At 42.8% G+C, this 23,280-nt stretch overlaps 1 protein-coding gene across 5 annotated transcripts in view; it reads right to left on the bottom strand.

Annotated features, from left to right (window-relative positions):
• Positions 1-23,280, bottom strand: part of PSD3 (pleckstrin and Sec7 domain containing 3) — a 572,156-nt gene that overhangs the window by 35,896 nt on the left and 512,980 nt on the right. For all 5 annotated transcript variants that reach the window (XM_037042118.1, XM_037042117.1, XM_037042121.1 and 2 more), the window contains 2 exons: positions 6,061-6,218; positions 3,071-3,215 (listed from right to left, as the gene is read on the bottom strand). In XM_037042118.1, coding sequence (XP_036898013.1) covers positions 3,071-3,215; positions 6,061-6,218 — 303 coding nt within the window. The remainder of the gene's footprint in view (positions 1-3,070; positions 3,216-6,060; positions 6,219-23,280) is intronic.

Genomic DNA, 23,280 nt, shown 5'->3' on the forward strand with positions numbered 1-23,280 from the left:
AACACATCTTTTCCATTTTTAGTAAATAAACATGATGACCTGAGCAAAAATGACACAAAACAGAGCTAGTGGTAGAACCTCAGAAAAACGTTCTAGAATGATCTCCTTGCTTTCCAGATGGAAAACTGAGGCCCACCCAGATTTGCTTACTACTGGTAGGGAAGGAAATCACCTTACTGTTTTACAAAGAAATTAAATTCCTGAAAGGGCTTGTTTATCTTGTCTTACGTGACACAAGAGGATACTTCTTTTCGGTTATTGCTTTCTTACTTAAAATCTTGAATTCACCATTTTGATCACATTACATATGCATTTTTTGCGCTTCTCTGGATTTGTGTTCAAAATAAGAAAATGCATAAAAATTTTATGCAACACTTTTTTAGTTCTAATATAAGATTTGTTTAAATTAGAGATTCTGCCTTGATAAAGTGACAAAGTAATACAGCCCACACACACACAGGACAACAGCAACTAGAGATGCAGATCTACAGTGAGGCAGGAGCAAGGAAGAACTTCCACATAGCTCCGTGCTTACCGATGCTCGTTCTTAACTTCAGCTTCCCTTTTCCCCGGAATCTTTCAAGGGAGTAATTATGAGAAAGACCAATTGGTTAAAAAATAACAACTGGAAATCCCTAATGAAATTAATAGAACAAAACCCAACTTCTGAAGGTATTTTTTTGCCTCTAGTTGTTCAGTAGTTTTTTTCTCCACTTACTTTATGCAACGCAGTTTACTATTTATGTTAAACACCCCAAATAAAGTGGGGAACCAGCTGCATTTGCTTCAAGTGTTGCTATTTCAGGTGGGCACTGCCACATATTCTCTGGTCATCAATCCCAGGTAAAGCCTTTCTTTTCTTAAAGTGAAAATTAAATGCCATTCTGCCTTGTAAAGTGAGCTGGCTTGGTCCTTTCTATTTTCACCAGCTTTCTCGGTAGTCCATGAACTACATACATAACACCAGCAATGGCTTACGTGATGAGCATCCAATTCATGTTAAGAATAATGATGTATTTACAAAAACCGAAGAATCCCTCCTGAAACCATGTCTCCCTTCTTCTTCCTACCAGCCTGTTTTTAAAAATAAACTTACATTGAGACTTACGTGCAAGCCCCTCACCCACTTCCTCACTGCCTGCCATTTCTCCCTCAGAGGGCCAGTGTGGCTTCTCCCCCGTCAGTCCACTCCTGCTCTCACCGAGGGGCCCAACGACCTGCCCACCACTCACAGGAGACAGCTTTGGTCCTAATTTTACATGACTTTTCTACCTTTTCTTGGCATTACATCTTACCTGTTTTTTTCTCAACTAACTTAGAAAAATTGTCAAGTCTGTTTGGATCTGCTTCTGAGCCCGGGGCACTAGACATTTGGAGTCAGAAAAAGGAGAAAGACCCAGGGAAGAAGAAACAGGTGGGAAAGCAGGAGACAACGAGGTCCCAAAGGCCAGGCCAGACACCACAGTCCCCAGCTGCTGAAGCCCAGATGATAGTCCTTGTTCCTCCACTCAGCGAGCCACCGGGAGGACCCGTTCCAGACCCTCGAGCCCTCTCAAACATTGCCACCTCAACCCATCTCTTCCACAACTTAGTCATCTGTGTTCTGCATCGTTGACGCTGACTTCAAAATTAGCCTTTCTGCTTCTAGTGGTTTCCTTCTCTAATACTTTCTTCCTATTCTTACATGAACGATTTTTAAAGCACAAATTTAATCACGTTACTTTGCTGCTTTCCCATTATTATTCTAAGGATGCTGGGTAATTAGTGAGGCACCCGAATCCCACGCATGACAAAGACCTTTTACCCTTTGCCCTTTGCTCACTTCTGGAGGCACATCTCTTGCCTTTTCTCAACACTGTGCTCAAATCACATTTGGTAACTTTTGGGTGGTTCCTGCATCCTGGGGATTTCTCCTCTGGGCCTTTTTGGTCTTCTTTTTTCTCCCCCTCCACGCACCCTCTGCCCCCCCAACACCCAACCACTGCTCAGCCTTTGAGCTGCATAATAGCTACCATGCTGCCTCCTTCCCCTCCAAGGCCAGGAGAGATGCCCGCTTCGTGCACCCCCACAGCACACTGGGCTTATCCTTCCCGCACCTCTAACCCAGCTGTGCTGTTACAGTTACTTCCTCACTGGCATTGGTCAACCCAACGTCAGCATCTGGGCTTCACTGGCCTTTCTATCTCCAGCCTAAAGCAGTCTCTGAAGTGCAAGGGGCACATAATACATATTTATTAAATAAATGTATCATTGATAATTATGATACCAAATTGGTAGAGGAGCCAGTAAATATCAAGACCTGGTTGAGGAGAGCCAGGTGAAACTACTTCCATGATTGCACCAGTTAAGAAATTCACAGTAGACATCAAAGTAACTCCAAAATCCTTAGCTAGTGGACAGCAACAGGGTGTTGCCAACAGGTTTAAAGTTGGCAAGCCTGGATCCAGTCGGGTTTGAAGTAGGAGAGGGACACAGCGAAACACGATCTTTAGAGAGAGCGATCTGACAGTAGGAGAGAATTGTACGTGAATGCGTTTGGGAGGGAGTTCGGGCACCTTGTCCTGATTAAGCTGGGAAAAACCCACAGGGCGCACTTAGCTCGCCCTGAGCGGAGAGGGAGGCTCTGCCCCATTCAGCTGTGAGTAGTGGATCCCTGGGAATATGTTTATACCCTTGGCACCAAATACAGCCTTGGATATGGGAAAATCTCAATTTAAAGAAGAAAAACAAAATGGAAAGAAAGTATAAAAAGCTTGTTTCCAAGCCAGTACACCTAATGTTAGCTAATTTGTTAAAAAAAATATGAGCTGTTAGTACAAACAAAAATAAAAAAAAATACCAGGCCTGTATGACCAATTGAGTAGTATGTTCATACAAATTTTAGAAACTAATTCCAAGTATGTGTCCTCCTAACCTTGACTCAATTGTATCAGCTTCCTGCATGAAGTGTAAGACCCAGTTTACTTCCTTTTGGCCCACTTAAACAACATGCCCTTCCAGGGCAAGGTCTCACCCCCGAAACTTCAAATACAAATATTTCCAAGGTCAAAGCGCTATCAGAATGACTTACCTGAGACAGTTTTGTTGTGGTGGCGGGCAGAAGTGGGCGACTGAACTTCTTCTGAGACCCAATGGCTGCTGGGAACGGCGGTGCAGAAAACACAGCTGCGACGCAGTTGATCTTGCTTATCCACCCCTGCATCTCCTCCGGACTCCTATGAAAACACATGTGCTGACGTCAGGGCATATCTGTATCTGAGGCCATCACACCTGGCCCATTCCCCACTGCTGACTTCAAATGGCACTGAAAGTCAGGCTGTGATTATCCCTTAGGGACACAGAGGGAAGGAAAAAAGTGAAATCACTTGATAATAAATATTAAACTCTGCTTTCTGTTTGATACTAGGCTCCATAAAAAATTAATTAAAAAATGAACTCATCTCCTCCAATCCCATATTTGATTTTCAAATCCAACTGAGGGATAAATTGACAGAGGGAATAAAAAAGGGTACATCCACTTTGGAAAGCAGTTTTGAGTTTACTAAAAAGATGTCTACAAATTACCATACAACCCAGCAATGTGACTCCTAGGTACACACCCAAGAGAAATAAAAACACAGGCACAAAAAGATTTGTGTGTGAATGTCCACAGCAGCACTCTTTATGAGTCATAAGAAAAACAAAACAATCCAAATGTCCATCAGCCCGTAAATGAGTAAACCAAATGGGCACATCCACACACTTGACGACCACTCGGTGACACGGGAATGAAGTGCTGCAGCATGGACCGGCCCCTGCGCTTCATGCTCATGAAGGAAGCCAGACACAGAAGACCCCATGCTCTAGGACTTCATCGATACGGAATGCTCAGAAAGGGCAATGCTAGGGAGACAGAAAGAAAGTTAGTGTCTGGGGCTGGGGTGGAAAATGGGAAGTGAATGCAAAATGGGGGCCAGGGGACCTCTTTGGGGTGATGGAAGTGCTCCAAAACTGACAATGGTGATGGTCGCACAACTCTGCAAACTTGTTAAAAATCACTTAATTGGCCCTGGCTGGGGTCACACCAAAAGATCACAGTTTGATTCCCAGTCAGGGCACATGCCTGGGTTGCAGGCCAGTTCCCGGCAGGGGACTCATGAGAGGCAACCATACATTGATATTTCTCTTCCTCTCTCCTTCCCTTCACCTCGAAAGATAAATAAAATCTTTAAAAAAATCACTTAATTGAACACTTAAAACAGGTGAAATTAAATGGTATATAAAGTATGTATGTACATATACATACACACATACGATGTTAAAAAATCTACCTGAGAGGATGTAGAAATCATCTGATGCCATTATCACACTTTAACTTGTATGTCACATACTCCCAGAGTATGAACTGACAGCAGTTAATAAACAGTTGCAAATTTATGAGTGGCAGAAATAGTTGTGAACCAGAATAAATCGTCCACCATGCATACAATCGAGAAACAGAAGATGGACAAAATGTCAGCCAATCTAAAATCGTTTCCCGCACCGATCTCTCAGAAAGAAGCCACCCTAACCTGAGACCATGTGAGTGCCACATTGCACTGTGCCTCTCTAGTCTGATTCTGCCGGTCTGTTCTTTCAATGGACTGGTTTCAGCATCGGTTCTATCTGCACTAATTAGATCTCCTTAGTTATCACATACAGAATTTTAGATTGAAAATACAATAACACTGGGGAATAGAATAATCTGAAGGACTTTATTACTAATAGCTGTAATGATACATCTGGCTCTGGTTCCCTTTGTGGTGGTAAAACTGTCTCATTCCCACATGACAAAAATCCTGTGTAGCTCAGATTTCCTTACAACTTCCTCCTCTCTGGATGGCCACAATTTTATACCTTTGCAAGCTCAGCATCCACAGCTCACCAGAGTACCTATTCTTGTTCTTACTTCTTTTTCGGATCTTACATTGTTTTGGTCAACAAGCACGGAGGTACTTGTGTTCACTATTTCGACAGTCAATTTTAACCCCACTGCCAAATGCGGTCCGTTGGTGACTGGACTGAGAGTGACTCTGATGTCAAGTCCAGGATGTGAGAAGTACGTTGTGAACAGGTAACACTGTCCACCACGGACACTGATGCTATGCACGGTCCTATGAAAAATTCCTGTTCTAGGTGATCAGTCTGAAAACCTAGTTTCTCACTTCACAAGTCCAGAATTCTCCATGTGGAATGTTCTACCTCTAATGTAACGGCCGTCGTGGACCCCTTATTAAATGTGCAATCCATCCGTTTCCCTTCCCACAATATGACTTTATCTTTTCCTCCTAGTTAAATCACAATTTAGAACTCAGAAGGAGAGAAGAGAGAGAATGAACAGAAATCTACACTTATAACTAAATAGTTTCAGTGTGCCAGGCACTATTGTGAGGTACTTTCTATACTTGATCTTATTCAATTCTTACAAAAACCCTACGAGATTCACGTGATTATCTACACTTGTGACAAGCTGAAGTTCCAAGAGGTTAAATTACATGCTAGAACAAAGAGCTAGGAAATGGGGGTTTGAACCCAGGTTTATTTTATTCACTGTGTGTAAAGCCCTTGTATTTTATTCATGAGGATATGAAGTTCTAGAGACGGTAACTGGCTGAGTAAAAGTCACGGGGCTCTTTTGCAGAAACAAGAACTTGGACCAGGGTTTCTGTTCTCATTCCAGTTTTCTTAGGTAGCTGGCTGTGTCTCTAATATAACCAATGCCTTTTCCAACTCAAAACATTTCCTCTGGCCCTGGCTGGTGTAGCTCAGTGGATTGAGCACGGGCCTGCGAACCACACGATCGCGGTTCGATTCCCAGTCAGGGCACATGCCTGGGTTGCAGGCCAGTTCCCAGCAGGGGACGCACGGGAGGCAACCATACATTGATATTTCTCTCCTCCTCTCCTTCCCTTCCCCTCTAAAGATAAATAAATAAAATCTAAAAAAAAAAAAACATTTCCTCTGCAGACCCTGATTCTTTCTCTCAGAACATGGTGATGCTCTGCAGCCTAAAAAATAAGAGACAAAACCCACAAAACATACTGGGCTTGAAAAAGCAAGACCCTCCAGTCGGCGGTTTTCAGTTTGAGCACGTTCGGCTTCTTCTCGTAGTCCGTGGCCTTGGACGCCAGCGCGTGGTGCACGCTCACCGCGTTCTTCAGATCCTCCTCAGACAGCGACTTCTCGGGCTTATATTCATCCTGTGGGTAGACACAAAAGAAACGAGGATGAGATGGTGTTTAGATTTCACCTCTTGATAAAACATAAAAATAAAAGTTTTTGAGTGTTCACGATGGCGTGTGGAAAACGTGAAATGAAGGGCCAGTGAAGACAACCCTTTGCTACCTCACAAATGTCATGTGACTTCCTGCTGCTTGAAAAGAATGCTCGCAATGAGAAAGCACACTTTACTTAAGGGGCACTTCGGAATAAGTTGCTCTGTCATAATGAAGGTGAATAGCTAAAGTGGACCAAAGACGAGATACCTGTCGCCGAAGTTTTGCAGTGGTTTGAAATGAAGCTAGGTACAATTAGCATGCTGTGGTTTCAGGGATAAAGAGACAAATGCAGACGATCCCAGATACCCATGAACAGAAGTGCACGAACGGCGAAAACCAGGCCACTGTTTTCTTTGCTCTAAAGACACTACATTGTCCTGCTACTTTCTTTCTAGGCTAACATTATCAAAAGAAAAAATGAACAGCAAAATGAAATGATTTCTCTAGCTGTTCTCTGAGAGGAAAATCAGTTTAATAATCAGAATGAAGCTTAACTGTATTATCGTAAATTTGAAAAATGGGTAAAGTTATATAAAAAGGAAGGTGCCACAAATAGATGCAATCTTATCTTTGGGCATGATCTATATACAAAATTCATAGCATTTATAAAGGTTATTTTATATGGCACCCTCTAAACATACCTTAAAAAATCCCAACCAGTAGAATAATAAAAATTTAAAACAAATTTATTTCTATTATTACTACCACTATTATTATTTCAGCCAGTAGTTTTACTGGATGATGGTGATGGTGATTATTATTCTATCTAGCAGTTTTCCCGGGTCTATTAGAATAAAGAAGGCCTCTGAACCCATGTAACTATAGTAAACACTACGAACTGTTTTAAGAGCTGTTTTCTAGTGTTCAAAGTCTTCTCTTCCCCCCACACATATTTTATCAGGTATGATGCTAAACTTGAAGTTCTGTGAAGAGGACACACACATGCATGTACACACAGAGACACATATCACACACGTGCACACACTTCATCTTCTAATTAGTAGCAAAAGGCTAAGGGAAGACATTGTCTATTACCACAGAATAGTTTTATAAATTTTCAAAAACAACTGCAATTAGACTCTCCCATACTTCTCCCCTTCCCCTCCCCTTCCACTGAGCGATCAGTAATTCTAGTGCCGTCCTGCTGCCACTTTGAACTGAGTCTGGAACAAGCAGCCGCTGTCCATCCCCAAGGAGCGCCGCCATGACAGCGCTGAGACACCGAGGTGGGGACGTGCTAAAACACACAGTATGCACCAACTGCCGCATGAAAATTGCCTACATTTATTATATTAAATGATAAAATTTCTATTTCAAGATGGCAACAAGTCTATTTTACAAGTCTACAGATAAAGAACTGCTGTTGACAATACCAGTCTTTTAGAGACATATGATGAATAAATGAGAATAAAAAGAAATCTTTTTAAAAAATATTTTATTTATTTATCTTTAGAGGGGAAGGAAAGGAGAGAGGAAGAGAAACATCAATGTATAGTTGCTTCTCCTACATCCCCTGCTGGGAGCTGACCTGCAACCCAGGCATGTGCCCTGACTGGGAATCGAACCTCGATCATCTGGTTCACAGGCCCGCGCTCAATCCACTGAGCTACGCCAGCCGGAGAATAAAAAGAAATCTTAAAAAATAAAATGTAACCTATTTCCATGTAGCTGTTCCTCTGTGATTACCTTTAATGCATACAACGATAATCTACTTATGTTTTGGGGTTTTATCTTTTCCAAATAAGATTTCTATTAGTGATTTAGCATGCCACAGATTTGCAAACCTCCTTCCAGGGACTAGTTTTAGAGTATGGGTACCTGCTAGAGGTAGTAACAACTACGAAACCCCTCTGGACTCACGATTAAGCTGTAACAGAACCCTGCTGAGCTGGTCCCCACTCAACCACTTGATTCCAGACAGGAATCTGAGGGGGAATGACTTGGGCCAAAATTGTCTTCACAGAACTGGCAGGCCACTTCCATTTCCATTCGTGTGGACCTGTGACACACCTGATCTGCGAGTGGGCACACAGACCAGCCCAGAAATTTTGAGTGCACCATTTTTGATGTCCTGGGTCCATAATTTGGGCTTTTATCTTAATTCCTTCTCATTAGTTTCTTTTAGTTAATTTCTTTTTAAAAAAAATTTTAAAAATATTTTATTTATTTATCTTTAGAGGGGAAGTGAAGGAGAGAAGTACCAATGTGTGTTTGCCTCTCGTGAGTGTCCCACTGGGAACTGGCCTGCAATCCAGGCATGTGCCCTGACTGGGAATTGAACTGTGATCGTATGGTTCGCAGGCCCGTGCTCAATCCACTGAGCTACACCAGACAGGGTCTTTTGGTTAATTTCTATTGTGGTTTGAACTTAAGACGATTACTTAGTTCTTTTGTTTTTCATGTTTCTTTAAGAAAATTTAAGGCTGTAGTTTTTTTTTCATTGAGTACAGGTTACATGTAGTTTGAAAATGAAGAGTACGTTTTTACTATTCTGTAGATTGTAGTTTTATTTTTTGATCTTTTCTTTGATCTTAGTTATGCTAAAGAACATGTTTCTCAAATCTAAAGTACCTGAAGTTTTAGTTATTTATCATTATGTATTTCTAATTGTATTGGCTTGTGACCAGAGAATGTGGTCTGTAAAATCTATTTTATTACCTTGAAATTTGTTAAGGTTAATTTGTGAAGGCTTTCCAGCTACATTTTTGATTTTTGTTAATGTTCCACAAACATACAAAGAAAGGTTATTCTTTGAGGGATAGTTATATTCAAGTTTGATTCGATTCATCTGTTACATTATTTTTTTTCTACTGCTTCAACCTCCTGAGACAAGTATTGGTGTATACAATCTCTTTCTTCTGCTGTATCATATTTCATATGTAGTAGTTTCAGAAATCCCTTGCATTTCTAATAGTTTTATCTTACATTTTAGTTGCTATGTTGTTTGTATATTTACATTTATGACTGTTATCTCCCTTATAACTATGTGCTAGTTATTATTTTAAAATGTTCTTACCTGTATGGTGCTCAGTTACACAAGACGGAAACTTCAAAGGTTCCTTCCCATCAAGGCTGTTCACTGCTTGTCTACATTAGCAAGTTAAAGCTTTTAAAATGATTTCAATTCTCCCCCCATTCCATTAATCCAAAACTTTGCCAAAATAGTTCAGAATACTTTGTTCTGGAATCTTATTAAAATTATCTTGTATTGTGAATTTCCTACCTGAAGAAACCTTATTTTGCCCTTACATTACACACCACGTTTAACTGTGTCCGTGTTTCACTGCCCCCTACTCTCAGCCTTTTCCCCATCCTGAGGTCTCTCCTGGTCACACTCCTCCCCACTCGCTGGTCTACAGGTGCTATTCCACCGTCTCCTACCTTCCAGTTTTACGGAAGTCTGAAGCTGTCTGGGTTCTTATTTCCTTTTCTTATATTTTCTGTTAAGAATCTCATAGGGATTTCTTTTCATCCTTAGAATGCAGGGATTTTTGCTAGGATATGCCTTAATGTTCTCATACATCCAGTCTGTAACTAAAAAATTCCCACCCCAACTCCTTCTTATGTAATCATTTCTTAGGCCCCTAACTGTTGCTAGACCTAACCTGGTCATGCAGCCAGGTGCCCACACAGATTTGTGGTCTCCAGCTACGGCTGTGCAGTGCTAACCCACCACTCTTTGGCTTGTCCACAGTGACCTTTCTGTTCCATTCGACCGAATGCCCACCATTCTTTTCAACACCCCTAACTCCCCACAACTGTGGTTAAGAACATTGGTGCCTGAAATTAGAACCATCTAGCTCCACAAGACTAGTTCTGGTATGATACTTATGGTTTCTGTGACCTTAGACCGGTTAACCAAACTTGTTAAGCCTTGCCTTCCTTGATTAAGTCATGATGATGCCTTCCTCACAGAGTTGTAAGGTGAAATTAAATGATACTGTTTTTCTAAACTCAATTGCTTCATAGCGCATAGTAAGCACTCAAATGCCAGGTGGTATGTTTAGTAATCATTTCTTAGTAGCATATAGCTTGACCTAATATTTTATAAGGTTAATCTTGTATAAATATCAAACTTTCTGCTCACATAACCTATAAACACCTGTATTTTGTGGCTACCTTTATCTTTTCTCCTAAAACATTGAAATCCTGATCAAGGCTAATCCTGTGCTCTCAAATCTACCCCCATCAACCTTTCCTAGGATTTTATTTCACTGGTTATTATATTTCTTCTACATTTTAAATGTGTAATGGCTAATAGCTCTCTGTCTAATGGCTTTCCCCCATAGCCTATAGATACACTCAAGGTCTCACCTATCTCCGTAACCTAACGGTCCCTCCTGAGCACTGCTTTCTCCTCCAGCTGCCCCAGCCCCTTGCCTTTCTATGTGCCAAGTCAGCACTGCACATTAGTGGTCTTCACCCATTAATTGCCAGTTTACTCTCTAACCCACTGAGACCCGGAGTCCATGTTTGCACTTCACTGAATCTTTTCTGGCAAAGGTCAGCGGGGGCCCCCTAATGACAAAACTCAACAGACTTTTTTCAGTTCTCATCTCATAACACCTGAGACAGTCAACAATATTCTTGAAATTCTTTTTAGCTTGTTGTTACAATAATGTCCAGGTTTCTCTCCTACCTCTCCTGACAATGACTTTGCTATCTCTTCTTTAGCCCATCCTTCAGATGTCAGTTCTGCCATTGGCCTTCGTCCCTTCTCATTCTGTAAGTTCCCCTCGGAATGATGACAACTACTGTCATTAAACTCCCACGTAGATCCTGAGTCTAACACACTGCCACAGGTGAGTAAGAAAAACAAGACCAAGCGAGAGCTGTTCATATTGGATAACCTAGACCTTCATACTTGGAGTATGAGCTCTCTGATGATATTTTCATTCAAAATCAAGCCTAAAGGATGATATTCTCACATTTCTCTAAAAGTGCAAAGAATTTTAAAATGCAACATTTGTTATAGCCTTGAGTAAAAGCTGACTAACTTGTCGACTTGGAAGAATTGTGTCATTGCTGTGGACTCCAAAGCCATTCCCCAAACTGTAAGATACTGACAGCTTACTTTACACCGGGAGGAAAATACTGCAAGGACAGAAAAGGAAGGCAAGCGCTATTTAATTAGGATGAAACCAAAGTCCAGGAATTTTAAGTTTAACAAGCTTCTGCTTTTCTGGTTGACAATGATATCATTTTACCGCTAAAAAAGACAAAATACAGACAAAATATACTTGAAATTCTGAATTCCCACGTGAAAATGAAACTTCAAATCCATAAAAAATGAGCAAAACCCAGGGTAGATTGGAAAAATCAGGGTTGATAACTGGATGAAAAGAAATAATTTTATCCCACAGAGTTCATTCTTACATCTTTACTTTTCACTGCTTGAAGTAGAAGACAGCGTTTCAATGATAAAATTGGGAAGAAAGAAATAAGGGATAAATTATTGTAATTGAACAATTCAAACCTAAGATTCTTGGCTGTCCAATGCAAACGAAGTGTGAAACAAAGAGGAAGATGAGTTCAATCACAAAATTTTCTATAAGAAAGGAAAATGTTCCATGATATCTAATTACTACCCATTCTCTCAAACAAGTGAAGGGTGAAAATGATACCTAAAACCATGTTACTCCCCTTGATATTCACCTCCAATCTACATTTTAGCTATTATGATTTATTAGAGCATTCCATCATTCTAATAAGCACCAAGAATGTGGTTTCACAAAGCTATTTATTTTTATTTCATTTACAGCATGAAATAAAAAGCTTTCTCCCCTAAGAAGTTGGTTAGTTAAACCTCTTGTGAAACTGAATCATAACAACCAACACAATCACCTACATATGTGCAAATAATTGTCATTGGTCTGAAACTCTGTGCTCTCAGGTGAAATTCAAGTCCAATTTGGAAAGTAACCAAATCTCAATGAAATTCATCAATATCATTAAGAACATGCTGTGATTTCAGTTTTCAAAGTATTACCTACTTCTAGTCTTATTAAACAGGAAAAATTGCTATGCCTAATGAAAATAATTTTTTAAGGGCTAAAACCTTTTATTTTTTATAAGATCTTTTTTATTATATATATATTTTGTTGATTATACCATTACAGTTGTTCTACTCCCCCCCTTCATTCCCCTCCACCCTGCACACCCCCTCCCCCACCATTCCCCCCCTTTAGTTTATGACCATGTGTCTCAAGTTCTTTAGATTCTATATTTCCCCTACTATTCTTGCCCTCCGCCCTATCTATTTTCTACCTACTCTCTATGCTATTTTCTGTACCTTTTGCCCCCTTCTCCTCCTCCCACTCCCCTGTTGCTAACCCTCCATGTGATCTTCATTTCTATGGTTCCACTCCTGATCTAGCTGTCCTCTTGGTTTGCTTTTGTTTTAGGTGTGGTTGTTGATAACTGTGTGTTTGCTGTTCTTTCACTGTTAATATTTTTCATCTTCTTTTTCTTAGATAAGTCCCTTTAGCATTTCATATAATAAGGGCTTGGTGATGATGAACTCCTTGAACTTGATCTTATCTGAGAAGCACTTTATCTGTCCTTCCATTCTAAATGAAAACTTTGCTGGATAGAGCAATCTTGGATGTAGGTCTTTGGATTTCATGACTTGGAATACTTCTTTCCAGCCCCTTCTTGCCTGTAAGGTCTCTTTTGAGAAATCCGCTGACAGTCTGATGGGAACTCCTTTGTAGGTGACTGTCCCCTTATCTCTTGCTGCTTCTAGGATTCTCTCCTTCATTTTAATCTTGGCTAATGTAATTATGATGTGCCTTGGTGTGTTCCTTCTTGGGTCCAACTTCTTTGGGACTCTCTGAGCTTCCTGGATTTCCTGGAAGTCTATTTCCTTTGCCAGACTGGGGAAGTTCTCCTTTATTATTTGTTCAAATACGTTTTCCACTCGTGGCTGTTCCTCTTCCCCTTCTGGTACCCCTATAATTCGGATGTTGGAGTGTTTAAAGATGTCCTGGAGGTTCCTAAGCCTCTCCTCATGTTTTTGAATTCTTGTTTCTTCATTCTTTTCTGGTTGGATGTTTCTTTCTTCCTTCTGGTCCATTCCATTAATTTGAGTCCCAGTTTCATTTCCATCACTATTGGTTTCCTGTGCATTTCCCTTCATTTTGATTAGTTTAGCCTTCGTATGTTCCTCTAATTTGTGACTATAATCAACCAGTTCTGTGCGCATCCTGATCACCAGTGTTTTGAACTGTGCATCTGAGAGGTTCCCTATTTCTTTTTCACTTAGAGTTATCGGCGCTGGGGCTTTGAGTTCTTCTTGAGCCATATTTTGGACTGTTTGTGCCTGTTACATATGAGGAGCAGAGCCCTAGGCGTTCACCAGAGCGGGGCAACTCAGTTGCTGGGTTGTGCCGCTCTATGTGGGGGGAGGGGGTCAAAGAGGAGCAATGGCGGTATCGTCTGCCACCTCCCGCTGCTGCCGCTGCTCCCACCACAGCTGCCACCATTGCCGGAGCCTGTGCGTTCCGACCCACTGCGTGCAAATGTGGGACCGTGGTCAGCACCACTGCCGCTGGATTCGCCTGCTGGGGCCTGTGCGGTCCGTCTCACTGCTCACTCTGCTGGTTTATCTGCATGCGAATGTGTGACCGTGGTCAGTCTGCCCCGGTCCTCACTGCTACCCTGGCTGCCTACATGCCTGGGTCGGGGGATCTTTCCTGCCTGACCCAGCTCCGCTGCTGGCTCCGCCCCGCTTACCAGTCCTGGTGGAACGGTCCATTGTTGTCGGACTTCCGTATAGTTCAATTTTCTGTTCTTTGGCTGTGTGTTTGTTTACTAAACCTTTGTTGTATTCAAACTTGGTTGTGGGAGAAGGCACAGTGTTTCCACCTATGCCTCCATCTTGGCGGAAATCCTTATGAAAACAATTCAAAACAAAGTTGAAATGGTCTTGATTTCCACTGAGAGAATAGACGGGAGAACTGAGCACACATTCTTGCTCGAAGTTATGAGGCTACTTATAAAAATGTCAGTAATTCAAGGAAACTGGATCCTAAACTGTTAATTAATTCCTGATTTTAAAAAGGCTATAAAAGTATTTTCAGAATTTTGATATTTTTAAACATTTAAAAAACTTATGGTTAGATATCTTTCTAAAAATAATTCAGCTTCATTTTTCCTTTACTCGGGAGCAAAGAAAGTGCTGTATTCCTACAAACCGGAAGGCAGAGAGTGTGTGTGTATATATTTGTACTCCTACAAACCGGAAGGCAGTGTGTGTGTGTGTGTGTATATTTGTATTCCTACAAACCGGAAGGCAGTGTGTGTGTGTGTATATATTTGTATTCCTACAAACCGGAAGGCAGAGAGCGTGTGTGTATATATTTGTATTCCTACAAACCGGAAGGCAGAGAGTGTGTGTGTATATATTTGTACTCCTACAAACCGGAAGGCAGTGTGTGTGTGTGTGTGTGTATATATTTGTATTCCTACAAACCGGAAGGCAGTGTGTGTGTGTATATTTGTACTCCTACAAACCGGAAGGCAGAGAGTGTGTGTGTATATATTTGTATTCCTACAAACCGGAAGGCAGAGTGTATGTGCACAACAATCAAATGGAGGCATATTTTGCCCATCACTTCACTCATCACATCTGTCCCTAAAAATCATTTACCTTCCGCATTTTAAAACTGAAGGGAACCTAAAAGATCATTTCATCTAATTTTCTCATGCTAGGTAAGCAATTTTAGAGCCAGAAAAGTATGTCCTATATTACAGAACTAAGGGCAATTAAGAGAGAACAAGTAAGTTACAGTCAAAGGATTCAAAATATTTATATTGTTTTGCTCAATTACCATGCATTTGGTGCCTTTCTTCTAGGTAACAGCAGTGTGGAGCTACGGTAGGACCTCTGTCAGCACCGAAACCCTCTGCTTCAGCCCCCAACTCACCAGAGGGAAGCCCTCCCTCACAGAGGCTGTGTGGCGAGGGACTGGGCCTGCTTTCTCAGTAGGCCCTGGACTTCAGTGAGGCATGGGAAATTTTCTGGGATGACTCTGGTGAGAGAATCCGGAAGTCACAATTTATCTTCTGGGTGATTACCCAGCTGAACTGGAGGAGAGTTGGAGCAGGTGACTACCAGCAACCCTTCAGAAAGATCAGACAGTTCCTTGGCTCGATATCTGAAGAAAGTTAAGTCTTCAAGTGTTTCAGCAGAAAACATGTCTCTGCCCCCTTCCACACTTTTCCTGTGTTTCTAAGACAACGATCCAAGTGTTTATTGGTGAAAGGATACCTTAGGTCTTCCGCTTGGTTTCAGGATTGTCTAACCTTCCGCCAAAGCCTGCACTTGGCACTGCCCATCACTGTGTGGCTGTGTCTGTCCATCGGCTGCCCTCCCACCACTCAGTTCTGAGCCCTGTGAGCCCAAATCAGTGTTCGACTCACGTTGCCCTCCACAACTCGAACATGGCTGGTGTGGGTGTAGTATGCACTGAAAGGAATGAAGGGGGGAGGGAGGGAGCCACAGAGGCAGAGGAAGCACTGCCGAGGACCCCAGCAGCAGACGGAAAACGAGGCTTGATCCCAGGACCTACCTCACATCCTAGTGACTTGGAGGAAGCCACGAAGCTCTGCATCATCTCCTTACATGGGGACAAAAAGTCCTTTAGGAATAACCCAGCTTCTGTTTGCTAAGCATAAGAATTGGAACTGTGTTTTCAAACAGGAGCCTTCAGAGCACAGTCTATACGTCTTAAACCCTACAGACAAGGTATGTCTCCAGCAATAATGTCTTTTTCTAAATTTATAGTTTCTTATAATTATGAATACGCCTAAGTATCCTTTATATAATGGCCAGACTCCTCTGTTGCACTGGGTCATCCACCTAATTAATGACTAATGAAAAGTTGGATATGATCATTCTCTTCCCAAGAGAACATGACTTCAAAGCCTAGTCGACGTTTTCTTTCACGCATTTTCCGTTGTTGTAGAGAGAGACAGAGGGTCCATACGGCCTTTTCCAAGCGAGAAAGGGCACAGAGCCAGTGGTTTCACAAAAGGAAGCCGAAATGCCCTGAGCACACAGGAAAGCTTTCCGTGGCCGGGCAGCATGCCAGCGACCGGCCGGCTCCTGGCACCATGCAACCGGGCATGTCAACCTCAGGCTGGGCAACCTCGGTCTGGGGGCCTTGGATCTTCGGGGCCTTTCTTCTGCCTGGCCCAGCTCACTCTTGATGTCACTTACACTTCAAATAGTGCAAAAACTAAAATAAACACCTCTTCCCAATCAGACTTAAAAAAAATTGAAAGATGATTTGGCCTCAAGGACAGTTCCCAGAATATTGTGACAGCAACCTAAATTTTAGGTAACAAACTGATGGTTTACTGTCGATAGACATGGTAAAGGCAAATATATTCCAATGTGAATAGTTGTTTTTCTAGATCCTAGAGATAAAAGACATCAGAACATTCTCAAGAACCGGGTCTGGAGAATAATACAATAATCAAGTAATTCACTCCCATGCACAAACCAGCCACCTACACCCATTATTCTTAACCATTAGATCAATCACCTGACAATTTATTTTAAGGCCGCATTAGCTCAGCTTTGTCATTACCAGACCTGTAACAAGAATAGCATCATAAAGCTTACAACAAAATAGTTTCAAGAAAAAAGAGACTAGCAGGGTCAGACACAAAGCCTGCAACAGAAATTGACAGAGAATTTCTGAAGCTATGCAATAGCAGGGACTTGGCTAAGCATTTGGATAGCAGATGACTCACTCTCAGTTCTCAGACAGAAAGTTAATATCCAATATCAGAAATGATGGACCATCAGCACCAATAGGAATTTAATCATCTTATTATTAATTCCTAGCAAGTTCAAAATTTTAAAGGACATATGAACCGTGTTGCATTAAAATGATAACATCAGATGTCTCTGCCACAAACACTTACTGTTCCAATAGTAACAGTTATCAGTAGGGTAGGGATTTCTTATACATGAGCCTGGGCTCAGAGGACAGCAGGTACAGGAACCAGGTAAGGAGAGGAGTGCATTCTCACTTGGCTAGCAGACAGACAAAACCACTCTATGATAAATGCCCCATTGTGCTCTATCTACCTAAGAGAGTTCTAAAAACCAGAACCAGTTATTCACCCAACTTTAGTCCATTCACCCTGTTTTTGCCAGTCTGCACCAATGCATTTGGTTTAAATCATGCCACTACATTCACTGCATAAGACTGATCTCCTCATCTGCACAGTGAACCGAAGCTTGTTTAGGGGGCGGGCACCATGTTATTTCACATACAGTTCCCAAAGTGATCTTTTGTAAATGGTTCTGACATTACTATTGTGATGCTCTGAGGATGTACTGTCTGCCTGAAAGTCAAAGGCAAATGAGACTAAGTAACAGGAACCAGGGGGCCAGTCAGAGCAATGAGGTGGTCACGGGGAAAAGTGTAACCTGCAGAGCAACACAGGGCTTGGATAATGTTAGAAACTATCCAGGGGGAAGGAAGAAGGAGGAGGGCTCACTTCACATTAGAGAGAAATCAATAGCAGGAAAGAAAAGAGATTCAGAAGAAATGAGACAGGCCCTGGGGACCTGCTATTTACAAAAGTCACATAAGGGAGGGGCAGTGGAAAAGGGGGAAGAGGGTCGATCCAAGTGGGAGCCACAGGCCACGCCCATTGAAAGTGGTTGTCTGTATTCTCCGCCTGCATGTCTCCAACTCTCATTCCACCCTGGCTTCCATGCTCAGTATTTCACTGTGGCTGCTTTATCAATACTGCCTTTGTTGCTGAAATCCAGAGGCATTTTCCCATTCCTATCTTAAGCTTTTCAGAACATGGCAACACTCTGCCATCTCTTGACATGTGTAGTGTCTCGTCCGTCCTTCTGTCGTTCCCTCTCTCCCTCTGGTTTCTTCCTGCCTCTGGCTGCTCGCTGCTCAGGCTCCTTCACCATCTAGTCCTCTTCTGGCAGAAACGAAGCGTACATGTTCTACTGGTTCTCTCCTCCGTCTTCTCCTCCCTGTACAAACCCTGAGACACACCATCTACTCCCACGGCTGACATCACCAACCATTTTTTAAAGGATTTTACTTATTTTTTAGAGAGAGGGGAAGGGAGGGAGGAAGAAAGGGAGAGAAACATGGCTGTGAGAGCGTTTGCGCCCAGACGGGGGACTGAACCTGAAACCCAGGCACGCGCCCCCACTAGGAACCGAACCAGTGACCTTTTGCCTGTGGGATGATGCTCAGTGAACTCAGCCATACCAGGCAGGGCTGAAATTACCAACTATTTTTTGAGGACTCTCCAGATCTGTGTTTCTAGGCTCCCTCCTCGGCTCCAGATCTGAATATTCATAATTGCTTGTTGGACAGAGCCATTTATTATCACTGCACAGACACCGTGACTTCAACGCTGTAAACTGAGCTCTCCACCGAGGCTGTTTCTCCCTCTCCACTATCCCGCCAGAGCCGAGCTAACTGGTCTCTATGCCTCTGATGGAATTTGCCCCCATCCTGTTCTCTACCCTGTCACCAGACTGATCTTTCTAGAATATAAATTTGATTATGTCATACACCATTAAAAATACTCTGATAGCTCCACATTGCTCCAAGATGAAATCTCAGCTTCTGAACAGACTTTCTAGGCTCTTCATAATCTACCCAAGATGCCCTTCACCTCTGCTGAACTGGCAGCTCCCTGAACGGGCTGTGGTTTCCCTCACCTCGACATCTACACAGACCGCTCCCCGAATCCTCCACATGACTCACTTCTATTTGTCCTTTCAGGGTAGGTTTGGGTATTTCCTCCATGAATTCTTCCACGATCTTCCCTTCTTTTCCGAGGCTCAGTTACGTGTCCTCCCAAATGCGTTTCTACGGCACGCTGCCCACTTTGTGGCACATATCACACTGCACTGAAATTAGTTTTATTTGTTGATCTCTGCAGATGGTGCATAAGCTCCTTCAGGAACTGTATCTTGCTCACAACCACATCTCCAGCGTAACCGTTCTGAAAAATTGGCAGACCTCTAATCTAACCCATGCATTCATTACTGATTGGCTTCCTTCATGGCCCTTATCAGAAGAGTAGTCTGTTAAGAGTTCAGCCAAGAATGGATGCTTTGGGTCACTTTTAAACATCAACCTGGGAGTCACTGAAGGCTGGAATGGCGGCAGAACCTAAGTGTTCTAGCAAGACCTCTAGGAACAGGTGCTAGGTCCTGTTACCTTCATAGCCCCACACCTGGCACAGCCCCTGGCCAGAGTGCGCTAACTAAAGTCTTTGCCAAACTGAATTTAGTCTTGGGCCAGAGCAAAAGTGGGTCCTTTTCTCTTTACCCTGATCCTAATAAGAGAGAACTGGCCAAAGCAGGGAAGAAAAGAGGGAGGTGACTACTTTTTCTCGCAGCTACAGCTGAATCCCAGGAATGTTAACAGCGGCATTCTAAGGGTGCAGAGGGAAGGGCGATGTGGGGCACATGCCTCACCCAGCAGGTCCTGTGAGAGCGGCTGCCTAGCACAGGGTGCAATGCTGTCTAAATCTACTGGGTACTTGGCTGGCAGTGGGAGCAGCATGCAACTGACATGCAAAAGAATCGGAAATTCCTTCAGGGAAGAAAAGTGCTTCTTTTGTAAAGTGGACAGTTTATGACACTGTAACACCATCTCTTTCATTTTCATGATACACTAGTTATTTAATATGTAATTTTTCAGAACTTTCTACCACTTGCTCTCCCCCACTCATCCTATAATCCAAAGGTAAAAAGCTATGTTGCCATTCTTTGAACACGTCATAGTCTCTCGAATCTGTTCCTTCTCTCATCTCCGCCTAAATGCCTTTTATCACCTCGCCTGCCTGCGGCATCTGCCATGGTGCTGACAGGCTAGGACTCCAGCAAGGCCAAGGGTTCACTCGCCGCAGGGTATGGGAAGCCCTCTGTTGGACACTATCCGCACCAGCACTGAGCCCCCTGCATGCGCTGGGACCGAGAGGCACTGCAAGGAAGAAGTGTAAATGCCCACGGCCACTGTTTCTGGGGAGTGGCCCACTGTTGCCAAGGTCCCCCTGCAGCACCGGGCTGTGTGGCAGCAGACAGTACCCTGTTGACGTTGCAAGTGCTTGGCATTTTCAGATGTATCCTTCTTCACATCTGTACTGCCCATCTGCCTTTACGCTTTTTAAATTTTCCAAGCCAGGAAAAGGCTAATTAAAAACCCAGAGCAGATATATCCTTACGAGAATGGGGCCTGCTATGATGAAGCTTTCACTGAGTGATGAGCTAATCTCTAGGATTCCTGTGAAGTTTTGGGAATAGATATTGGCTGATTATTATGATAAGATTTCAAGCACTGGATGCATGTTTTTCAACCCTTCCCTTTTCTTTTCTTTTCGAGGCATTAATGGCCATAACAAGAGAGACTGGATACAAGACACGGCTGCCCTTTTTCAGACTTACTCTCACCCTAAGTAGTATTTCTCAGCAATGCTTACACTCTGATTCAAATGAAACAGCAACTGGACAGGGCACTCACAGCTCCACCCCACACTCTCCTACACAAGTGTGTTGCTTCCACGGTGCCCTGTGTTTCAATGTACACAAGGAATTTCACCCAACTTCCCGAACTCCGCATCTGTGCCACTCCAGAGGAGCCCTAAATATGGCCATGTGGTCTAATTTGGGAACTGTATCCAAACTGAGGTTAAGGCTTCCAAGTTCAACTCTCTTGTCCATATTTAGTTCTTTCTCTTCTATGTCTGGATGAATCCAACTCAACTCAATTCTCTGACCTCAGAGAGAGCACAAGGAGATAGGAAAGGCTGGTGAGCTGGGAACAGCATCTCTCTTTGCCTCACTTCTGTCAGATGTTCAATGGGAGAGCGTTCTTCCCTCTTCCCAGGCTCACCCTGGGGTGGAGTGGGTGGAAATCCTGTCACTAGGTATTCAATGGAATGGTTTGCCAAAGACAGCCATGCCCCATAGAGAGCTTTTAGAGAAAATGAAAACGTAAGCCGAAAGAACAGGATTTATGCTGGGGAAACAGCTGTGATACATGAAGTTTAATTTCAAAGGCTGTTCCCTGCGGAGACAAAGCGAGCTGAAAGGACTAATGTGGACCCGGCACGTACCCACACGCTGCTCTGCAGGAGGCCAACGCGGTGTTGGTTCCACAGGGAAATACAGGCAATACCAGCTATCCAGCCACCTAAAAGCAGGGCTGTCTCCTAACATCAACAACCATCTCCATTTTCCCCATTGCTCTGTCCCTCCAAGTAATGTGTGCATTTTAGCAGGATGTCACCCGTCGTCTGTTGTTGTTGCTGTTGTTCATCTTTGGATTTCAACTAACTCCATACCTTTCCCTGCAGAAGTTATTCACCCACAAAAAAAGCCCTGGTCCAGGGAATCATCCCATGCTCTAATATTCCTTACCTAATCTACTTCTAAAGAAATGTTCACAAAAGGGGGTTTCTGTTAAATACGGTCCTTCCCAGTCTAGACATCTGAATCAAGTTCGGTAGGGAACTAGGACAAAAAGGAATCACAGAGGTGTCCCCTGCAGAGCTGCCCTGGCAGGATGCGAAATGCTGGAACAGGATGTGATGTAGTGCAGTCCAGGCCCTTTAAAATGTCGATCTGGGGGATTCCTAAGCAAGGCTGGTTTCTCAAAAAGGATAATTCTTTCAATTTTATTATATATCGCATTAATATTTTTGAATGAATCAAATATGTTTTCCTCCAACAGCTGTACCTCCACTGCAAAGCAGTTCATTCTCTGAATGGGTCAGGTTAGGGAGGCCAGCTGACTCGGTACTGCAGGCGCCACCTCTCAGGGAGGGGCTCCCACAGACACGCAAGTGTGGGAGAGAAGTATGTCAGTTGTGTCAGGGCACGTGTTTGGGCACTGAAAACATAATGCTCAAAACTGAATGAGGCATTTTTCTTGGTTGTGATGAGACGGATTTTGTCCTTAACTGCTCTTGGGACTAAAAGACCTTGTTTGCCCTGTCCAGGGGCAATCTGTGAACACGTGGCCACACGGACTTCGCCTTCCTGTGCTTCCCAGAGAGTGTGTTTTCACAACTTGAAAGTCTGTGGCAACCCCACACAGAGCAAGTCTACTGGTGCCCTTTCTCCACCGAATCTGCTCACTTCATGTCTCTGTATCACATTGATAACTCTTACAATATTTTGAACTTTTTCTCTATTATTATATTAGTTACAGTGATCTGGGGTCAGTGATCTTCGATGGTACCTGGGCAAGATCCTCCACCAGCGAAAAGATTACCACTCGCTAAGGCTCAGATGACGGCTAGCATTTTTTTGCAATAAAGTATTTTTTAATTAAGGTATAAACATTGTTTTCTTACATGATGCCATCTTACACTCAACAGACCACAATACAGTGTAAATATAACTTTATGTACATTGGGAAACCAAAACACTTGTGCAATTTGCCCATCACAGTGCTCTGGACCAAACTGGAAGCACGCCCGTGGTGCGCCTACGACGTGAGCCAGCGCCTGCCTTGTCCCCATGCCCCCGACATGCAGTGCTCTGCCTCCAGGAAATAAACAGATATGTGCACGAATATGTATACCATTATCTGTAACTATGCAAAACTGAAAGTGGGGATGTCTAAAAACAGGAAAAGGTTAAATTTTGTAAGTCTGTTCAATGGAAACCATTATAAGCAATTAAAACAAATGCTTTGTAAACTTTATTAAGAAAAGAGGGAAGAATAAAACCATGACTTACTATTTCATAGTCACCAGATACCGGATTGACCAAAAAACATGCCTCTACACACCTTTTAATTTAAAGATATTTGTGATAATAAGTAGAGTAAAAAGAAAAGGATGCTCAGACTGTATCACAGTCCAAGTAGATTTTAAACTCTTTTCCTTTGAATAACATGAGCAAGATGGTGGAACAGGAAGTTCTCAGTTCGTGCTCCCTGCAGAAACACCCATTTAACAATGAGATACC

The sequence above is a fragment of the Sturnira hondurensis genome, unplaced genomic scaffold (genome assembly GCF_014824575.4).
Source record: "Sturnira hondurensis isolate 20B ecotype Veracruz unplaced genomic scaffold, ASM1482457v3 Scaffold0003681, whole genome shotgun sequence".
Classification (NCBI taxonomy): domain Eukaryota; kingdom Metazoa; phylum Chordata; class Mammalia; order Chiroptera; family Phyllostomidae; genus Sturnira; species Sturnira hondurensis.